This window comes from Merops nubicus, unplaced genomic scaffold (genome assembly GCF_000691845.1).
Source record: "Merops nubicus isolate BGI_N331 unplaced genomic scaffold, ASM69184v1 scaffold9041, whole genome shotgun sequence".
In the NCBI taxonomy this organism is placed as follows: Eukaryota; Metazoa; Chordata; class Aves; order Coraciiformes; family Meropidae; genus Merops; species Merops nubicus.
Window position 1 is genome coordinate 12604 of NW_008586219.1, and position 16921 is coordinate 29524.

Here is a 16921-nt window from a genome sequence, read left to right on the forward strand (position 1 = left end):
ACTTACATGTGCTGCTGTGACAGGTCCTGATTCTATCCTGCAAGAGGCATTTAATGTCACTAGCGAGCCTGTGGGAACGGCGTGTTTCATCTGACCCTGTGGTCAGTCCAGGTATTTGCTGCTTTCAAGTCGAAGCTATTTGAGACCCCAGGGCAGAGTAGATATTTTGCAGAGCCACTCCAGTGACCTGAAGTGGAGCTGGGCTCTGCCTGGGCTGCCTGCTGGAGCTATCAACCCTCTCAGCCACAGCAGGATCTGGCTCTGAACCCAGGATGAGTCGGCTTCACCACTCGCTGTCATCTCCACTGCTCTGGGGCTGTGTCTCACCCTGTCTGACCCTGAGGAACATGTCAGACTCGTCTCTCCAGACCTCTGCCTGCCCCAGCTCTCAGCTCAGCACCAGTCACACCGTGACGTCAGTGGTGAAGCGAGGGTGGATCAGATCCCCTCCTGCACCATGAACCCCTCACTGGTCCACAGAGGAGTGTCAGTCCTGGGTCACAGCCCTGCAGCCAGCTCAACCCCCAACCCCAAGACCAGCGTGCAAGCTCAGAGGCCCCCACCTCCCCCCGAGCCGAGCAGGACGGTGGGGCAGGCACTTCACCTCGTTCTGGGGTGAGCAGAGAGCCCCTGTGGGCACCCCTGGAGAGCAGCTCCTCTCGGAGCACGCCAGGGCACCGAAAAAGAAAAGCCCTGCAGTTTCGGATGCAGGGAGCTTTGCCAGCCTCCTGCCAGGGAGGACGGGCAGCATCCTTGCAAAATGAGGAGGGGACTGCAGCACTCTGCGGCGGGAGGCTCCGGACGAGCGCCGAGGCTCCTTCCATGGAATGTAAACACACCCGAGCTGCTGCTGCTGCAGAGCTCCCTCCGTGAAATTGGGGATTTCTGAGCCGAGTTCAGCTGCTGCTATAATAAACGAAGTGACTCTGGGCTTTGATGTTTCCTCCTGACACACAAAAAAGGTGATTTGTGAGTCAAAAGATGAGGAATTTATCATCAAAAGGAGCTGGGACAGAGCTCAGTGTTTACACGTGGAAGAAGACGACAGGCAGCGAGAGCAGATATAAATATATTCATCCATTAATAAAAGTCAAGTCAACCATACCTTGGTACTAAAGTTAGAGCACAGCACTCAGCATGTCCTTAAAAAGGCAAGAAAGGTTCCCCAAAGTGGGGGAGCTGCTCCCAGTGCCCGCTCTGCCCGTCCCCTCCGGCGCAGGCAGGAGTCACGTGCACCAAGGCTTGGGGCCTGCCCCTGGGCCAGTGGCCACTGCAGCACCTCAGGAGCCAGGCAGCCCCTGCTCCAACTTCAGGGACCTGCAGGAAAAGACTCTTCCAGAAACAAAAATCCTCTGGTTTCAGCTCTAGCACCCTCTTTGCTTCCCCGGTCACAGGGCTCAGACAAGCCGGGAGCCTTCACCTCTGCTGCAGGAGACGTGAGGGGGTGCTGGCTGCAGCATGCTCAGGCTGGCCCCGGGGACAAGGACTTGGGTTTTGGGCCTGTCTCCATCAGCCAGCACAGGGAAGGAGAGCAGCACCCAAGGGGTCCAGGTTTGGGTTGTCACTGAAGGGTCAGTGTGAGACCAGGGGAACAGAGAACACCCAGGACAGTAGCTGGTTTGTCCCCAGCAACAGGGCTGGCCAGCATGAATCGCTGGAAGCTCCTGAGTTAGGATTTGACATTTCTAAATGCTTCAGAAATAACTAATTGCAGCATGTCTCTTAACCCCAGCACCCAGGGCACGTTCCAACACCAAGTGGTAGGAAAGCCCTAGGAAAGTCAGATCTTTGCTCCCTGAAAGGTGCTTCTAGAAAGCAATTAATTGTCCTTCTTGACAAATAAACAGATGAGCTCTTACTGTTGTTTTCCTGTTCCCTCTCTCCCCCCACCCTAACCTTGAACCATGCTAGAAGCTCTTCACTGAACTGCTCCCAGATCATCTGGAGCCACAGGAGCCAGCACCAGACGTGATGCCAGAAACTATCATGCTTCAAGCAAACTGAGAGCAACCACAAAAAACACATCTTGTCTGAATCAGTTAAGTGCATTGCAGCTTTTCTTCTTCTTAGCACCTCAGTGAAACAGCTGCAAGTGACAAACAACACCAGCCTGTGCATGGAAGGGAACAGGGCTGCAGGCAAGTGAAGGAGGCCACGGGTCACCTCTCACCTCCCAGGATGTGATGAAGTTGTTGATGCTCCAGAATGCATTTCACCTCCAAGCTCACGCTGGAGATGCTACAGTTACATGAACTTGTCTGACCTCTCAGCAAGACATGGGACTAGATGACCTCCACAGGTCTCTTTCAATCCACATTATTCTATGACTTGATAATTTTCTGTATAAAGACAGACAGGAATGCAAGTAACTCTCCCTGCCACCAGCTGCTAAGCTCTCCTGTCAGAGGGGTGCTTAGGCCACCTTCCTCCAGCCAGGGGAGCCAGTATCAGGCCAGTCAGACCAGGACAGCTTTACCACTGGTGCAGGGATCAGGATTTCTTCCTGGGCTTTTGGGCTCAAAAGCTCCTCCCCTGATGCAGCTTGTCAGTGCCAGACTAAGAGGCAGCACTAGCAGCCACACTAACCTCACCCTTGAGCCCTTCTGCAAATTCAATTTGAATTAATAAGTCATTTCAGTATGATCCTAATGCCTTCCAGTAAATGTTAGCATTTAGTGACTAAATCCCCACCACCCAGCTGCCACGTGGCTACGTGGCACAGGGATTCTCACTCAGCAGCCATTCAGGTGGACCTTGGGCTGGCACCAAGCCCTGTGGCCTGGAGCCCATGTCCAGGTTGTTACTAAACCCTCTTCTCAGCTACTTCCTGACACAGAATCGTGGAATCATTAAAGTTGGAAAAGATCTCTAAGATCATCAAGTCCAACTATCACCCAATACTACCACAGCCATTAAATCATGTCCCCAGGTGCTGTAACTACACAGTTTTTGAACCCCTCCAGAGATGGTGACTCCACCAGCTCCCTGGGCAGCCTGGGCCAATGCCTCACCACTCTTGTCAGGGAAGAAATTCTTCCCAATATCCAAACTAAACCTCCCCTGGCACAACTTCAGCCCACTTCCTCTCATCCTGTTGCTAGTAACCTGGGACAAGAGAGCAACCCCCACCTCACTCCAACCTCCTTTCAGGTAGTTGTAGAGAGCAACAGAGTCTCTCCTCAGCCTCCTCTAAACAATCCTGGTTCCCTGAGCCGCTCCTCATAAGACATGTTCCCCAGACCCTTCACCAGCTTTGCTGATGTGGCTCAAGTGATTTGTCTATCATTTAATTATTCACAGCTTACAGAAAGGGATTTCATTAAAGCAGCAATGTTTGCTTCCTTAGCCAACCCATGGACCATTCAAAGAACCTGTACCTGCTTCCTCTGACAAGCTCTACTTGTGATGAGCCCACACTGAGCAATGCAGTCGTACTACAACACTTCTAATGACTTCTTGGCGAGTCCTGGGACCAGCCATTGCATAGCTTTGCCTTGAGATGAAGGCAGGCTGAAAGACCTGGAGCACCTCTGCTCACTTCTGGAGCACGTCTCTGCATTACCTGCTTCCCAGAGCAGTGGAGCTTCGTCCCAAGACCCCTCCACTCTCACACTCAGCATCCCTTACCCGGCTCTTCCGCGACAATTATTCCAGCCTTGACTTCCAGGCATCTAATTTTAGCAGTTACTGCTGAACATCCTCTCGAGTTATTGTTAGAATGAAACGAGGATCATCTGACAGGAACACGCTGCAGCTCCTTGGTAAATACCAGGAAGGAATGCTCAAGGAGCTCGTGTGCCTTCCTGTGTTGTTACCCACACTCCTGCCGCCCGGGGACACCCACCCCTTTTCTCATCCCACCCCTTTTGTTCTGGTACCTTGTGCTTCCAACCCAGCAGCCATAAAACCCTGCAGCAGCCTCAGCTGTACCAGGCACACTTCACTCTATCATTTTGCTCAGATATGTTTTCATAATTACTTGCAAATCGGCCACGGGGATTTATTGTTTGTTATTTTTAGGATCGTTTCAGCAGAAAAGGCATCTGATGATAGGGGTATATATTTGCATGACATCTTTCACTTGAGGATCTCGAAGCACTTCGTAGAATATGAATGAATTTCTGCTTGTCTGCAGTGATACTCCTTTTCTAGGCAAGACAACAGGAGCAGTGATTAAAAAACGTGTCCAAACTCCCAGAGGAAATTTGTGCCGAGCACAGGAACACCGGCTGCCAGTCGAGTGTGTTAACTATTAAACCTGAGTTCACACAGGCAGCGGGAGGCTGGCTGCACAGGCCTGAAAGAAAATGCTGATACCGTCATTTGGGATGGTTGTCTCTCCTTCCTCCCGAGCAGGCTCAAACACAGATTGGGCTGGCAGAGAAAAAGAAAAGGCTCCTTATCAAATACCAAACAAACGGCCCTTTTATTGCCAACATGCAGCACTGGGAGAGACGGGCAGGGATCGGCGTGGGGCTGCGGGGAGCTCGGTGCAGGAAGGGACAGGCCTGGGGTTTTGCTGGTGTTGGCTGCCAAGGCTTCGTCCTTTATCGCTCTTCAGAAGACCTTATCTCCCAGCTCATTCTTCAAAACAGTTTCCCTTCTTCATGTTTTCACCTACCAGGGAGATGCACCAGTGAAATTTGTCCAGAAAACCATTAAAGACGGGAGCCAGCAGACTGGTGTTTCTCTCTTTTATTTAAAAACAGTGCTTCATTACCATTTGCAAAGGGTTAGGAAGGGTTTCCCCCCTTGCTTAGAGTTTATAAAAGCCAGCAACATGATCAATAATTTATACACATGGATAGTAATACAAAAAAAAAAAGGAATAAAAGCTAAAGATCTAACTACTCCGACCTTCACAATTCCAGCTACTTGATAATAATAGGAATAACCCAATGAATACTGTATGGTCTGAAAGCTACTATACAATATGATACTTAACGAGGGAGGGCGGGAAGTTAGAGGCTGTCACAAAGCCCTGGGATGCAGATACTGCTTCTCCAGAGTCAGCAGGGAACTGGGACCCTGGGCAAGCGGCTCGGGCGTCCTAGGACAGGAGCCAGGCGAAGGGGAGGCGTCCCCGCGGGGACACGTCCCGCTCCCTGGCGGTACCTGGCAACGGGAGGTGCTGGGGAGACCGCGTCAAGGGGCAAGTCCATCGCTGCCGTTGGAGGTGCTGCAGCAGCTCAGCCTCGCACTGAAAAGCTCCAAGTCTCAAGTAGATCAGCCTGTGAGGTCAGTAAAATACTCCACCAGCTCCAGATCGCTCTACAGCCCTGGTTCTTGTTTGCTATCAGCCCCAGGTTTTTAGCTCCAGCTATTTACAAGCAGGATTTATCATATTTAAAAAAAAAAACAAAACAAAACAAAAAAAAAAAAAACCAAAAAAGAAAACAAATTCAAACCCAAATCATATCCCCTGGGGTAAAAGAGGATTATTTCGTCACTTGATAACACAGCCTGATCAAGCTGCCAAACTACAACACGCGCGCACACACAAAATACTGTGAACAGAAGAAATAGAAAAACATGACCAAAACTCAGACTACTAACGTGGGAGGCCCGATTTCTGTAAGGAATTCACTCCTCAGAGGAGCACCAAACCCCTCCACCAGCAGAGAACTGGCAATCTGGCAAGAGATTTATTGACCCACTTCAGAACAACAACAACAAAAACAACAAAAGAAAACCCATTCCTAGATTAACTGGCATTCTGCTGGTTGCCAGGCAGATGAATATTCGGGCGGACGGCTCGAGACACCAGCTATCTCCTGGTGAAATCTGGCAAGGTTTTTGGCTGATGGGCTCTTGCTCTGCCACGAGTTGAGAGGCAGCGTGGGAAGTTTGTCCCCTGCACCAGCCTGGACAGGACCCAGGCAGGACAACCACTGGCAGGGCGTTCAGCCACCGGCAAGGAGTTGCCTTCCAGGGTTAGTGGTGGCAACAGAGAGGGGACGTGGAGATCCCACGGCCGCCACCGATGGACGGGAGCTATGCTGACAACTCCTGACTAGAGCAAAGCGCACCAGGGAGACACCCCAGAACCTGCTTGAAAAGGGCCCAATTTCATGCTCTGGCTATCAGACTCCTGATCGCCTTGCTGACTGGAGTTTTCGTTTGTAAAAGAGAAGTTTACCGGGGTTGGAGTGCGGAGAGGGCAATCAGTAAGGTGAGGGTGGAGGAAGGGGCTTTTCAGACATTAACATCACCAAAAATAGTGTTTTATGCAACAAAGAATCAAGTCTCACTGGTGTATACTACAAAATGTTTGACATTTTCCAAGAGCATGACAAAATAAAAACACAAAGAAGTTTACATTGGATGTTTGTCATGTTCACTAGGTTGGGGTTCCCCTCCCCCACCTCCTATTTTAAAACAGTGCAAGCAGGTAACACATTTTAAAAAATCACCCCTCTGCACCGAGGGCAGCACTCCCGAGGCCCCGCCAGGCTGGAGGGTCACAGCCAACTGCTGTGCTGCCCGTGGGCTTTCCCTTTGGAGCTAGACTCAGCAAAAGCGCTCCCCAGAGCTGTTGTTTGGGCTTCCCTTTATTGAATTCCTAAGTGCTCCCCAAGCCTGTTCTCCACTTGCCTCCTCCTTTGGGGCCAGGATGGGAAGATATGGACTGGGACAGGTTGGGGAAAAACATGAGTGGGAACTGAGAAGCTCTGATTTGTATTCCCTGCTGCCAGAGCTCTGGGTGCTGGAACTGAAAGCCCAGCAGCCAGCATCTCCTCTGAGCCAAGGAAATGGTTTCACCACCCGTTCCACAAGCAGCACTGGAGCCAGCTGCTCAGATAACCCTCCTCAGCTCCTGCTGTGCCCTTCAACACCCACAGATCTCAGAACGGGAGAGAACAGGGAGGAACTTCCACTCCACTGCAGGGACGGGGAAGCGAAGCCCGGAGTAATGCCGCCACGGCCTCACCATGACCCCTGAGGATCACCGACAGAGCCCTGCCCAAAACACAGGTCTTGCAGTCCTGAGCTAGTGCTCCCTCTCAGGCAGTCAAACAGCCAAGCCACTGCTCTGGTAAAGCATGGCTTTGTCTATCTGAACTTGTGACACAGGATCCACACAACTGCTTCACCTGGGACAGCAGGCTCCAGCTCAGCTCCCCGCTGGCCCCAGGCCCCTTCATGGCTTTTCTTAGAAAAGCTAACCCACCTACGGCAGTGCAGCCTCCCGAGCACGGGGCCTCTGGCAAGAGTTTGTTAGCGTGCTGGGCATCAACAGAACAACTTATTCCTAGTAGAGAATATGCTATACTGGTAGAAGTCATCTTTGTACCAGCACAACTGTACCCACAAGGAAAGATAGATCAGCACATGGAAATAGATCAACTCTTCAAGCCAAAATCTTATTAGTGTAATATCACATGCTGGCCAGACCTATTGCAAGACAGTACAAACAACACTTAAAGAAACATGTTTTCCTCTGCATCATGAGGAATCTCAGATGCCACCAAACTGGGTGACAAAGAACAAGCTCTCTGCCAGGCTGCCTGTGCGGTTTCCCTCGGAAAGCCAAGCCCTGCTCCAGGGACCTGTGACTGCACACCCATCCTGGGGACAAGCACCAGCTGCCGTTGGTCGAATGAGCCAGGGCCCAGTGTAATTCATTTTGCATAGGGAGATATAGGCTTTGTCCTCACTTCTTCAGAACACGGCTATAGCCATGCCTGGGCTACTCTGAATTCACCTCAAGCTGGTTCGTAGCACACCTGAGTGAAAGCAGAGCTGCTCTTTGCCAAGAGGGAAGAAAGGCTGAAGAGCTCCCTCTCCACAGCACAATACTCACTCAAGAAACTTTGCTGCAAAATTCCAGCTCGCGTGCAAGTGTTTGGGAGGTATCTGGAGACCTGGAACCAGCGAGCTACCTCTGGTCCTCAGCCCTCCAGGCACCCTGGTGCCCCCTCTGCAGCTCCCTGCTGAGGGCAGGAGGCTGGGCTGTCAGCGAGCTGCCTCGGCGTGGGCCGCGCCACGCTCACCTCAGTGGAGGACAGAGCAGCTGGCTCATGCACTGGAGGAACCTGGCAGGGGGTGACCAGGACAGGCTGAAGCTGCCATGCATAGACTCTGCTCAGAGGCAGGAATGGGGCTGGCCCCTCTACTCCCAGAGAGGCCGAGTGGCAGGGGGGGATTGCAGGTGGCACTGCCAGGGCACTCGGGGAGGGATACCCAGCTTTTCAGGAGCTGCAGTCAGAACCAGCTGAACTGAAAGGCAGGACAGGGGCAGAGAGGGGAGCAGCTGCCCCTGCCAGGCTCTGCAGGCTGCAGAGCTGCTGCGTGAGGAATTGCCTGCAGGCAAGGGGAGGGATGGCCTCGCTCAGCCCCTTTGCCCACGCGTGGGCAGAACAAGTCCAGCAGAGGCTTTTGCTGCATCTCAGCTCCAGAAGTCCCCTGGCTGCTCTGCGGTGGAAATGGCTCCCTCTGAATATGACTATTTCTACCACGAGTCCTCCCTCCTCTACCCCAGCTCAGGCAGTAAAACCCCCCCCAAACACCTCGAGACCCCCTCATTTCCTAGATTTTGTGAAAGCCCCAACACCTTGTTCCTCCCTCCCCATTTTCAAGCTAAGTAAAATATTTATATACAAACAACAAAAAATTGTCATAACAGCAACAAACCAAACTTTGGCTTGAAAAAAAAAAAAAGTTAAAAACCAACAATAAAACCAGGAAAAAAACAAAACAAAAGGTGGCCAACAGGCTGGCAGTTTGGTGTCCCCTTTATCTAGCTATTCCTCCAGAGAATCAATAGCTTCAGGGTCTCTAGCTTAACTAATGGCTTCCCCATTCTTCCCTCTTGAGGTGCCTCCTCTCTGCTGAGCAGAGAGGCTGCGTGTATCCCTGGGGAAGAGACAAAAAAAAAGAATATGTGGTTGTGTGTGGCTGGGCCAGGACACCTCCCTGGGAAGCTCTGCATGTTGATGTTGCTTAGTGTTAAATGCAGGAGGTTTCCTATCTGGTATCAGTGGTGGATGGAGAAAAGCAGGTGTATGACAGGAGTTAGAGAGGCTCCACCAGCATCCCCCGCTCCAAACAGCCCTTCTGGGGGCAGTGAGCTCACGCCAGTACCAACTGAGGGAGTGGAGGCAGCCTAATGAAACTGTGCTGCTGCATTTCTCTGCCGTGTGGTTAGAGACTCTGCTGCTTCTCACTGGGGTTCCTGGGTGCACTCTAGGAGCCAGCAGCTGAGCATGGAGGTCAGGAAAGCAGCAACCGCCCCATCGCAGCTCACACAGTCATCTCAAAATGCTGACCTCAAAACAGTGAAATCCCTGTGCGTGACAGCAGAAGGGAGATGGGTCTTGGGAGTCCTGGAACCCACCCCTAAATAGTCTCCCTACTTCCAAATCTTCTTCTATGTAGTGTCTATATGGATTTAGCAGACAGGAGCACAACTTTCTATGAGACTCAACTATGTGAGGACCTGCAATAGCTTGTGGTGTTAAGTTCCTATAAATTCAGAGCTTGCACGAGCTGCTTCTGCCTCCCCTTAAACTCCTGACAGAAACAGAACTACTTCAGGATCACATTTAGATATAAAAAGACCCTCTTCCCCCCCACAAAACCCCACATGCTTGCCCCTTGCCTCAAGCAGCTTATACATGACTTGTTTTTTTCCTCACTTGTGTTATTTGAGAGACATTACTTGCAGAAGTGCCTGAGCAGCTCGGGATGAAGAGGAGGAGAGTCCTTGCACGCTGGACCTCGGAGCACGGTGCACCACAGTTCTTCTGCTAGCTTTCTTCCTCTGCAAGGCTGCATGCTCTTCACCTCTGCAAGTTTAACCACTTGCTGTCCACAACAGAGGTACTCTGTGTGATGCTGCATCGCATCTGCCACTCCTCGAGGAGATAACGGGAGGAAATGGACAGCAAGGGACAAAGATCTTGAAAAGGAGGAAGGAAAACTAAGATAATTACGGCAACCAGGAACAGACACCGATCAGCTAGAATAAGTTGTGTGTATGTGTGGGGAAAATCATCCTCCTCAAAAAAATCCTTTCAAAGTCTTGTCCCCTGTACAGCAGACGACAGCCAAAGTCTTTGGGCAGGTTGAGGAGATCTTCTCTTGCAAAGTCTAAAATCCTGACACTGCTGAAACCGTCCCAAACCTGTGCGCGTCAGATGGTGATGAAATCCGAGGAAAGTCTCTGCATTTCCCCCGTCTCCAAACGTGTAGGACTATTTCCCACCAGCATTTAGGTCCCAGCCACAGCCAAAGAGCACTTCCTTCTGCAGAGCAGAAACACGGCAGGTAGAGACTTCTCCCTCACGTCCTCCTGTCTCACAGGCACCAAGCACCAGACCCAGGGAAGTAACTCTGTCTGCGTGTTCCTGATTAATTGCATGGTATCAGTTGCTCTCCTTATCACTAATTGCCTTTTCCGTGATTGGTAGGATAAGCTATGCACCAACATACAGACACGGAAATGCATTATATTTTACCACAGTTAAAAAAAAAACCAAAAACGGAAAAAACAAAAAAAAAACCAAAAAAAAACCCAAAAAAAAAAAAAAAGCACAATCTTTGGAACAAAAGAATTAAAGGCAGAAATTTAAAGGAAAAAAAATACATATTCAAAGAACATAGTGAGGTATAAAAAAGTATTTTCTCTTTTGTTTTTTTCTTTTTGTTTTTCCTCCTCGTCTTGCTATAGAGTTCCTCTACTAGTAAATATTGCAATAGCCAGGCCTCATGAACTGGGGGGGCTGTCCCACTTGCAGGGGGCTCACGTCACTTCAGTAGGGGGCAAATCGGCTGTAGCCACCTCGGTATAAACTCGCCTGTAGAAATCAAATGAGAGAAGAGGTGATTAGGAGAAGAACTGTGAAGAAATACTCAGGGTGGCACCCGATTGCTCTCAGGACTAACGGACACACCCTGGCACTGACCCACCACCGTCAGCACCTCTAAGAAGCAAGAAAGGAGAACCCTGCCTGCAAAGCCAGACATGGCTCAGGAGGACATGCTCATGGCCAGCCAGCTGGAGGTGAAGTTTGTCAAGTCTCAGCTGAGGGAGTTCAGTATCAGAGAGGGGACTTATGAGTCCTCATCTCTGAACCAGTTGCCTCAGCTGTCTTTACAGATAGCAGAGACCAGGATTTCTAGGATGCTCTTCACCTCACCTTAAGGTAAAGGTCTAAACCAGACACAGTGACCCACTATCCTCAAAGCACCTGCTTTTCCTTCATCGACCCTGAAGAGCTGAGGCTCACATGGAGGTGCTATACTGCAGGTACCTATATTTAGGTGTCTTTTTCTCTGAACACATTTGTATTCCAGCCTTTGCAGCAGCACAGATACTGTGCTGGCTAGCAGATGGGCAAGCATGTGTTTTCAGCAAGCTGCTCCACTCCCCTCCGATGCCAGCTTACCTCACTCCTGCCCTTGCATAACTACTGCCTGGCAGGCAGGACACTGCACCCTTCCATGCATGGAAGAGGGAACCAACTGGAGCAGCTTTGCTGCAAGATGTCACGGGAACAACTTATTCCCTTGCTTCCTAGAACTAATTTCTCAACATGCAACACAGCCCTTTAGACTTCACTAAAATGGCATGAAAGGGAGTCTTGTGCCTCTAGCTATTGCTGATTTCTGCTCTGCACAGGAGCTCGATACAGTTCTACTGATTCACCAACAACCTTCTGGCTCCTGGCATTTCTGGTCATTCTCCTACCATCTCCTTTGTACTAGGTGATGTGCAACACCAATTAATAGCTGGTCTCCTACAACCTGGCTCCTTTCCTAGCGCACACACAAACATACCAACGCACAAGTGGGAATGCAGCACTGCAGCTAAGGACCCCTTGCCTCAACAGAAAAGTGTTCCTGGGTGATGTTTCACTACTTGGCACCCAGTGAACAGCAGTTCCCCACGCTGGCAATGAGAAACAGCACTCAGAAAGAAAGAATATCCCACTTACCACAGCGCCAACTCCGTAGCTAGCGGCAGGGGCAAGGGCGTGGTAAGGATCTGCTGTGTACACCCTGCCATAACTGAAGAGAGGGAGAAAAGATATAAAAAAAGAGAAAGAGATAAAAAAAAAGTCACTTCAGAGGGGCAGAGAAACAGCTGTCTGACCACAGGCGATGGAAGAAGCAGCATGCCCTTCTACACATGTCTGCACACATGCACACACGCACACACATGCATGCAGGCAGCCCCTCTCTGAGGAGATCCTGTGGGCCTGCTGCCATGCATCGTATGAGATGGGTGAGGGAACGGCCTGCAAGGAGGAACGTGGCAGAAGCCATCAGCATGACCTGCAGGAAAGAGGTCAGCAGTTCTGGAGTGACAGCTAGTGTAGCCCTTACCTCGCGTGATGCAGTTTGGGAGCAGAATGACTGCTGGTGCTAGTGGTACTGGCACGGTGACAGCTGCTAAATGGGAAGCAGGGAGGCATTCTCCAGAATGAGAAGGGAGTATAAAAAGTTTAATGGTGTCACATGCGCTAGGATTAAAACGTGGCCTCACTGCACAGGAGATAGAAAAATCTTAAAGCAAGCACTCTGATGATGATCATCTTTTGTATCCACACAGAGCTGCAGGTTAAGGCATCCTAGAGTACTGCATGAGCAGAGTCATTTTTACTTTATGGATGGGGAGAGAAACACACCCAGTGATTAAACTGCCTGCCCAGAGTCACAGAGCAAGCAGCTGGCCAGGCAAGGCAGGTCTCTAGACTCCAAGGCCATAACCACACTGCCTCCTTTGTGCAGAGAATCACAAGGACAGGGAAGAGGCCAGGATTTGTGCCAGCTCACACACACCGCAGGGCAGCACTGCCCGGGAGCAGCAGCGAGACAAACTGTGCACTCAAGTCCTTCACGTTGGGCTGTGCATGCATGTGTGTGAGTAAGACAACAGAAAATGGGGGGGAAAAAAGAAGTACTGTGATGGATCAATGCTCCTTGAGTCCCTGAGCACAGCAAGCTAGCCCCCGTGGACACCTCCCCCTTACATACCCATCGCTGTAAGCTGCTGCAGCGGCTGCAGCGGCTGTGGCTGCTGTTGCAGTAGCAGGCTGTGCATATCTGTAGGCTGCGTATCCACCCTGCAGGAAAGAAGAGAACTGACTTTACAGATACCTGTCCACCCACGCCAGAGCATCAAAAAAAGAAAATTAAAAAACAAAACAAAACAAAACAAAAAAAGTCACACACATCACAAGGAGAGGAAGTGTTTCAAACTGCATCAGCTCCCATGTCACGTCTATCGCAAGCATCGCCCATAACTCATCTATATTCCTTTCCTCAGAAGGACCAGGGAGACACTTCCATTACCCTGTTTAGCAGAAGAAATAAACTAAAGCAAGCCTGAGCATGGTTGTTATCCCTGCAGGAAATTAAATGTGGCATGGAGGAACTAAAAACCAGAACAGAGCCGAAATTTTGCATGCAATATCGTTTTTATGTCCTCTTCTTCTTACGCTGGGGAAATCAGAGGTGGGTGCTTTCTGTGAAGTATTTTAGAAAGGAGACCATCAGAGAAATTCCTGCTTTTCCCCACTCTCTCTCTTTTTTTAAGCCTGGGAAACCCAAAAGGTTAGAATTTCTTTTGGTCCAGATGTGTAAAAGTATCAACAGCCAGAGAAGCCAAAAGGCAATCAGGAAAAGATAGTGAGAGAAGACAGTCCCTGGTGGTCTCAGGGCTGGCAACAAGCAAACTGACACTGATACCACCCAGACCATTCTCCCCTCCCTCCACGTAAGAAGGGAACAGGCTGGGGCAAGTTATGCCAGGAGAGTCTCTATTGCTGCTGCATTTCTGCCCATGATACACGCCTGTAGTAAAGGTCTTTAAAATGCTTATCCTGATGAAAGGTAGTTACTAAAAATGTACTTACAGCTGGGTTGGCAGAAGGTGACTGCTGACCCAGAGGAGGACCTGCAAGCCTGCCCCTGGCAAAGTCTGCATGGCAGGCAGCAAGGAGGGCTCTGAAGCCCAGGTTAGAGCTTTCTTTACTGTTCACTTCTGAACACGTTGTTGTTAGCTGCGGGGGGGTGGTGCAGGGGGGGAAGGTAAATGAACCATGCCTTTGATTTGCTAGAAACACAATGAGCCATAAATAACATCAGAAAATTCCAGATTGCTTCTGGCTGCTTTATTTTTTTTTTCCTTCCAATCGACATTTCAGAGTTTGAAGGACCAGAAGGCAGACTTATGCTCTTCACCTCCAGAAACAGCCCAACATAACCTCTACCAATTCCTCTGTACAGATCTTCTGCATGCGTGTAACTAAGAGTAGAAGATCAGCTCTACTACACGACTGCGTTTGCTCAGCAGTGCTCAGTTTTGAGGGAAGTAGCCCTCTTAAATTAGAAGTAATGATTTTAAATTGATTTTGGTTGCTTTTGTGGGGTCTGTATTAGCCCCATGAAGGCTAGTGGCTAATGTGCTGTCTAAACCATGCCTGGGGACTCTTTCCTACCCTGGAGGAGAGGGACTTGCAGCCTCCTGAAACATCATCACATTGCCTGAAAGACATGTCATGTTACAGTTCAGACCTTTTAATCTCATCCAGCTGCATTTTGGATTGATGGTTTGGGAAGGTTTAGCTTGGTTTTGGTACCATATCTTTGCACCACCATTACTCCCACCTCCAAAACATGATGGAGATAAGAGGAATGAGGTGCAGCCTTAATCCAACTCAAACCTTCATCGAGCTCACCAAATTGAGATGAAAATGCATACCAATGTCACTGTGTTATCTCCATAAGTTTCGGAGCTTCCTGACCTCTTGATGGGGTCTGTCACTTGGGCATGGCGTACCAGGCACTTTTGCCTGGTGCTACCCCTCTGCAGGGCAGCTGGCTTCAGTGCTCACCCAGATTCCCACTCTGCCCCATGCTTGCCAGCCACATTTCAGATCAGAAGCCGTTTCAAATGTGCCTGGCACGCACTCTGAACATGACAGCAAGATGCAGTTTGAGACCAAAAAGGGTTATCATGTAATTCTCTTTTAACTCATGTCTCTTGTAAAGGAAAACGAAACAAAACCAAAACAAAACGAAAAAAATAAATAAGAAGAAGAAAAGAAAAGAAGGGTTGGAATCAGGTGTGGGAGGGGGAATGGCGTAACATTTATTAATCAAAATTAAAAACTAAGCATGCTGACATCTGGAGCTAGAACAACCAGCAAAGTCACCACGTTCAGACTCATATTGGCTAGTTCTATCCATCCCAGCATTCTCTTGGGACAGCAGTTCGCCCTAGGCTCTACCACAAGCTCAGTGAAGTACACAGCCTCAAGTACTAGAGCGTGCAGCCACAACAACCTGCTATTACGGAAACAGTCAGTCACCACTGGAGTTAACATTCCAACCTCAACGACTCCCGCAGCCTCCCGCCCTCGCCCCCCGAAATGGCTCCCACCCTAGCCCTGTCCCACACCACAATGTTAATAATTATAACAAGCAATAACCCATCTGTTATATCAGAGAAGGGAACAGAGACTCCACTGAGAGATTTAGAGCGGGATGTTAACATTTCTTCAGTCAACTGCACAACAAACAAAACAAAACAAAAAAAAACAGGAGAAATAATTCATTGGAGAAATGAAGTTAAGAAATAGCTGACATGTGTATTGCTTTTTAACCATGCACTGATGCAAAATTGAAGCTACTGTTAATTTAAAAAAACAAAAAGAAAAAGAGAAAGTCACAGGATAGAGGTACACACGCACAGGCAGACCCCCTCGGGTCAAAGCGGTCCGAAAATTCCACTTGTGTGTACTTCAAAATAAAACCAAAAATGGGGATTATAATGGCCATGGTACGTTCCTGTCATAGGAGCAATGAGTGTGGACAGCTGGGGGATTTCTGACACGGGAATGCATTTAGCATGACCAGCAGGTCCAACTATACCAAAACAGGGTGAAAGAGGAGGAAGGTTGTGACTGTTACTTGTTACTTCATAAATGCTTTCACCAAGCTCTGGGACCAGTCCTGAGCAAAGGAGATGCTGCAGGTTGCCTTACCCAGCTGATGCTCCTGTTCTCCATAACACAGGCTCCACCTCTAATTCCATCAATGCATCTAAAGCCCTGCTCAGCTTGTCCAATGCACCAGCTCTTTCCTCCTGCTATTCCTGTTCACACACAGCTTTGCCTGGGAGGCAGAGCTCATCCATAACCGCAGCTATACGGTCCTACCACCCCTGTGACTTGTGATGCCACTCGCCTTGGGTACTCTACTACATATGAACTATAACAGATTAGAGCATCTTCAACAAAGATGAATAAATCATGTTTCCCAATAAAAGAAATAATTAAAAAATTAAAAAGGCCCTTGTAGCTGCACCATGCTCCCAGAGTGACACAGCCAAAGTGCAATAGAAGACACCAGTGAGTGGCATATTCCCTGAAACCCAGGACAGTCATGAGAACTCCACCTGTTTAAGTGAGGTGATTCCACAGGGATAGGTTTACCTATCTAAGTTCTGGTTTTAAAATCTTGAGCCTCATCTCAAAAGGAATAAGTGTGGCTGAGCTTCTTGCAGAGATATTAAGTCAGAGATGTTTCTGTCAAAGGGACAATTTAAACACTGCCATGACAAGGAAAGGGGGAAACTAAGGAAAAGGTTTATGCATTTTTACCAGGCAGTAAGTAGCAACCAAAGGACTGTCTAAATCGAGATTGCTCCTTTCCAGTACAGTGTTTTGGATTGTCTGGGGAGCATGTGAGAGAGATGAACACAACCATAAATGCTGCCTATCTTAAATCAAGTTCTCTTTCTCTGAATATTCTGCCAGTGTTGCTGGAGCTGTGCTAAACCCCTTTTTCCCCATGTGAATATGTAGCACTTGAGCCTATAAATCTCAACTGTCAACCATATTCGCCCAGGTATTCACAAAAGCTCAAATTTAAAATGACTCTTCAGTGATGTTATCATCCTTGGCTCATC

The 16921-nt window shown here is 49.3% G+C and overlaps 1 protein-coding gene across 4 annotated transcripts in view; it reads right to left on the bottom strand.

Annotated features, from left to right (window-relative positions):
- Positions 1-10544: 10544 nt before the first annotated feature.
- The window catches only part of RBFOX2 (RNA binding protein, fox-1 homolog (C. elegans) 2), a 53380-nt gene continuing 47003 nt past the window's right edge, over positions 10545-16921 (bottom strand). For 2 of the 4 annotated variants that reach the window (XM_008948579.1, XM_008948580.1), the window contains exons 10-12: positions 12982-13070; positions 11940-12012; positions 10755-10799 (exon numbers count right to left, since the gene is read on the bottom strand). In XM_008948579.1, coding sequence (XP_008946827.1) covers positions 10755-10799; positions 11940-12012; positions 12982-13070 — 207 coding nt within the window. Of the gene's footprint in view, positions 10800-11939; positions 12013-12981; positions 13071-16921 lie in introns of all 4 variants that reach the window. The other 2 variants (XM_008948578.1, XM_008948581.1) reach the window with 2 other exon arrangements.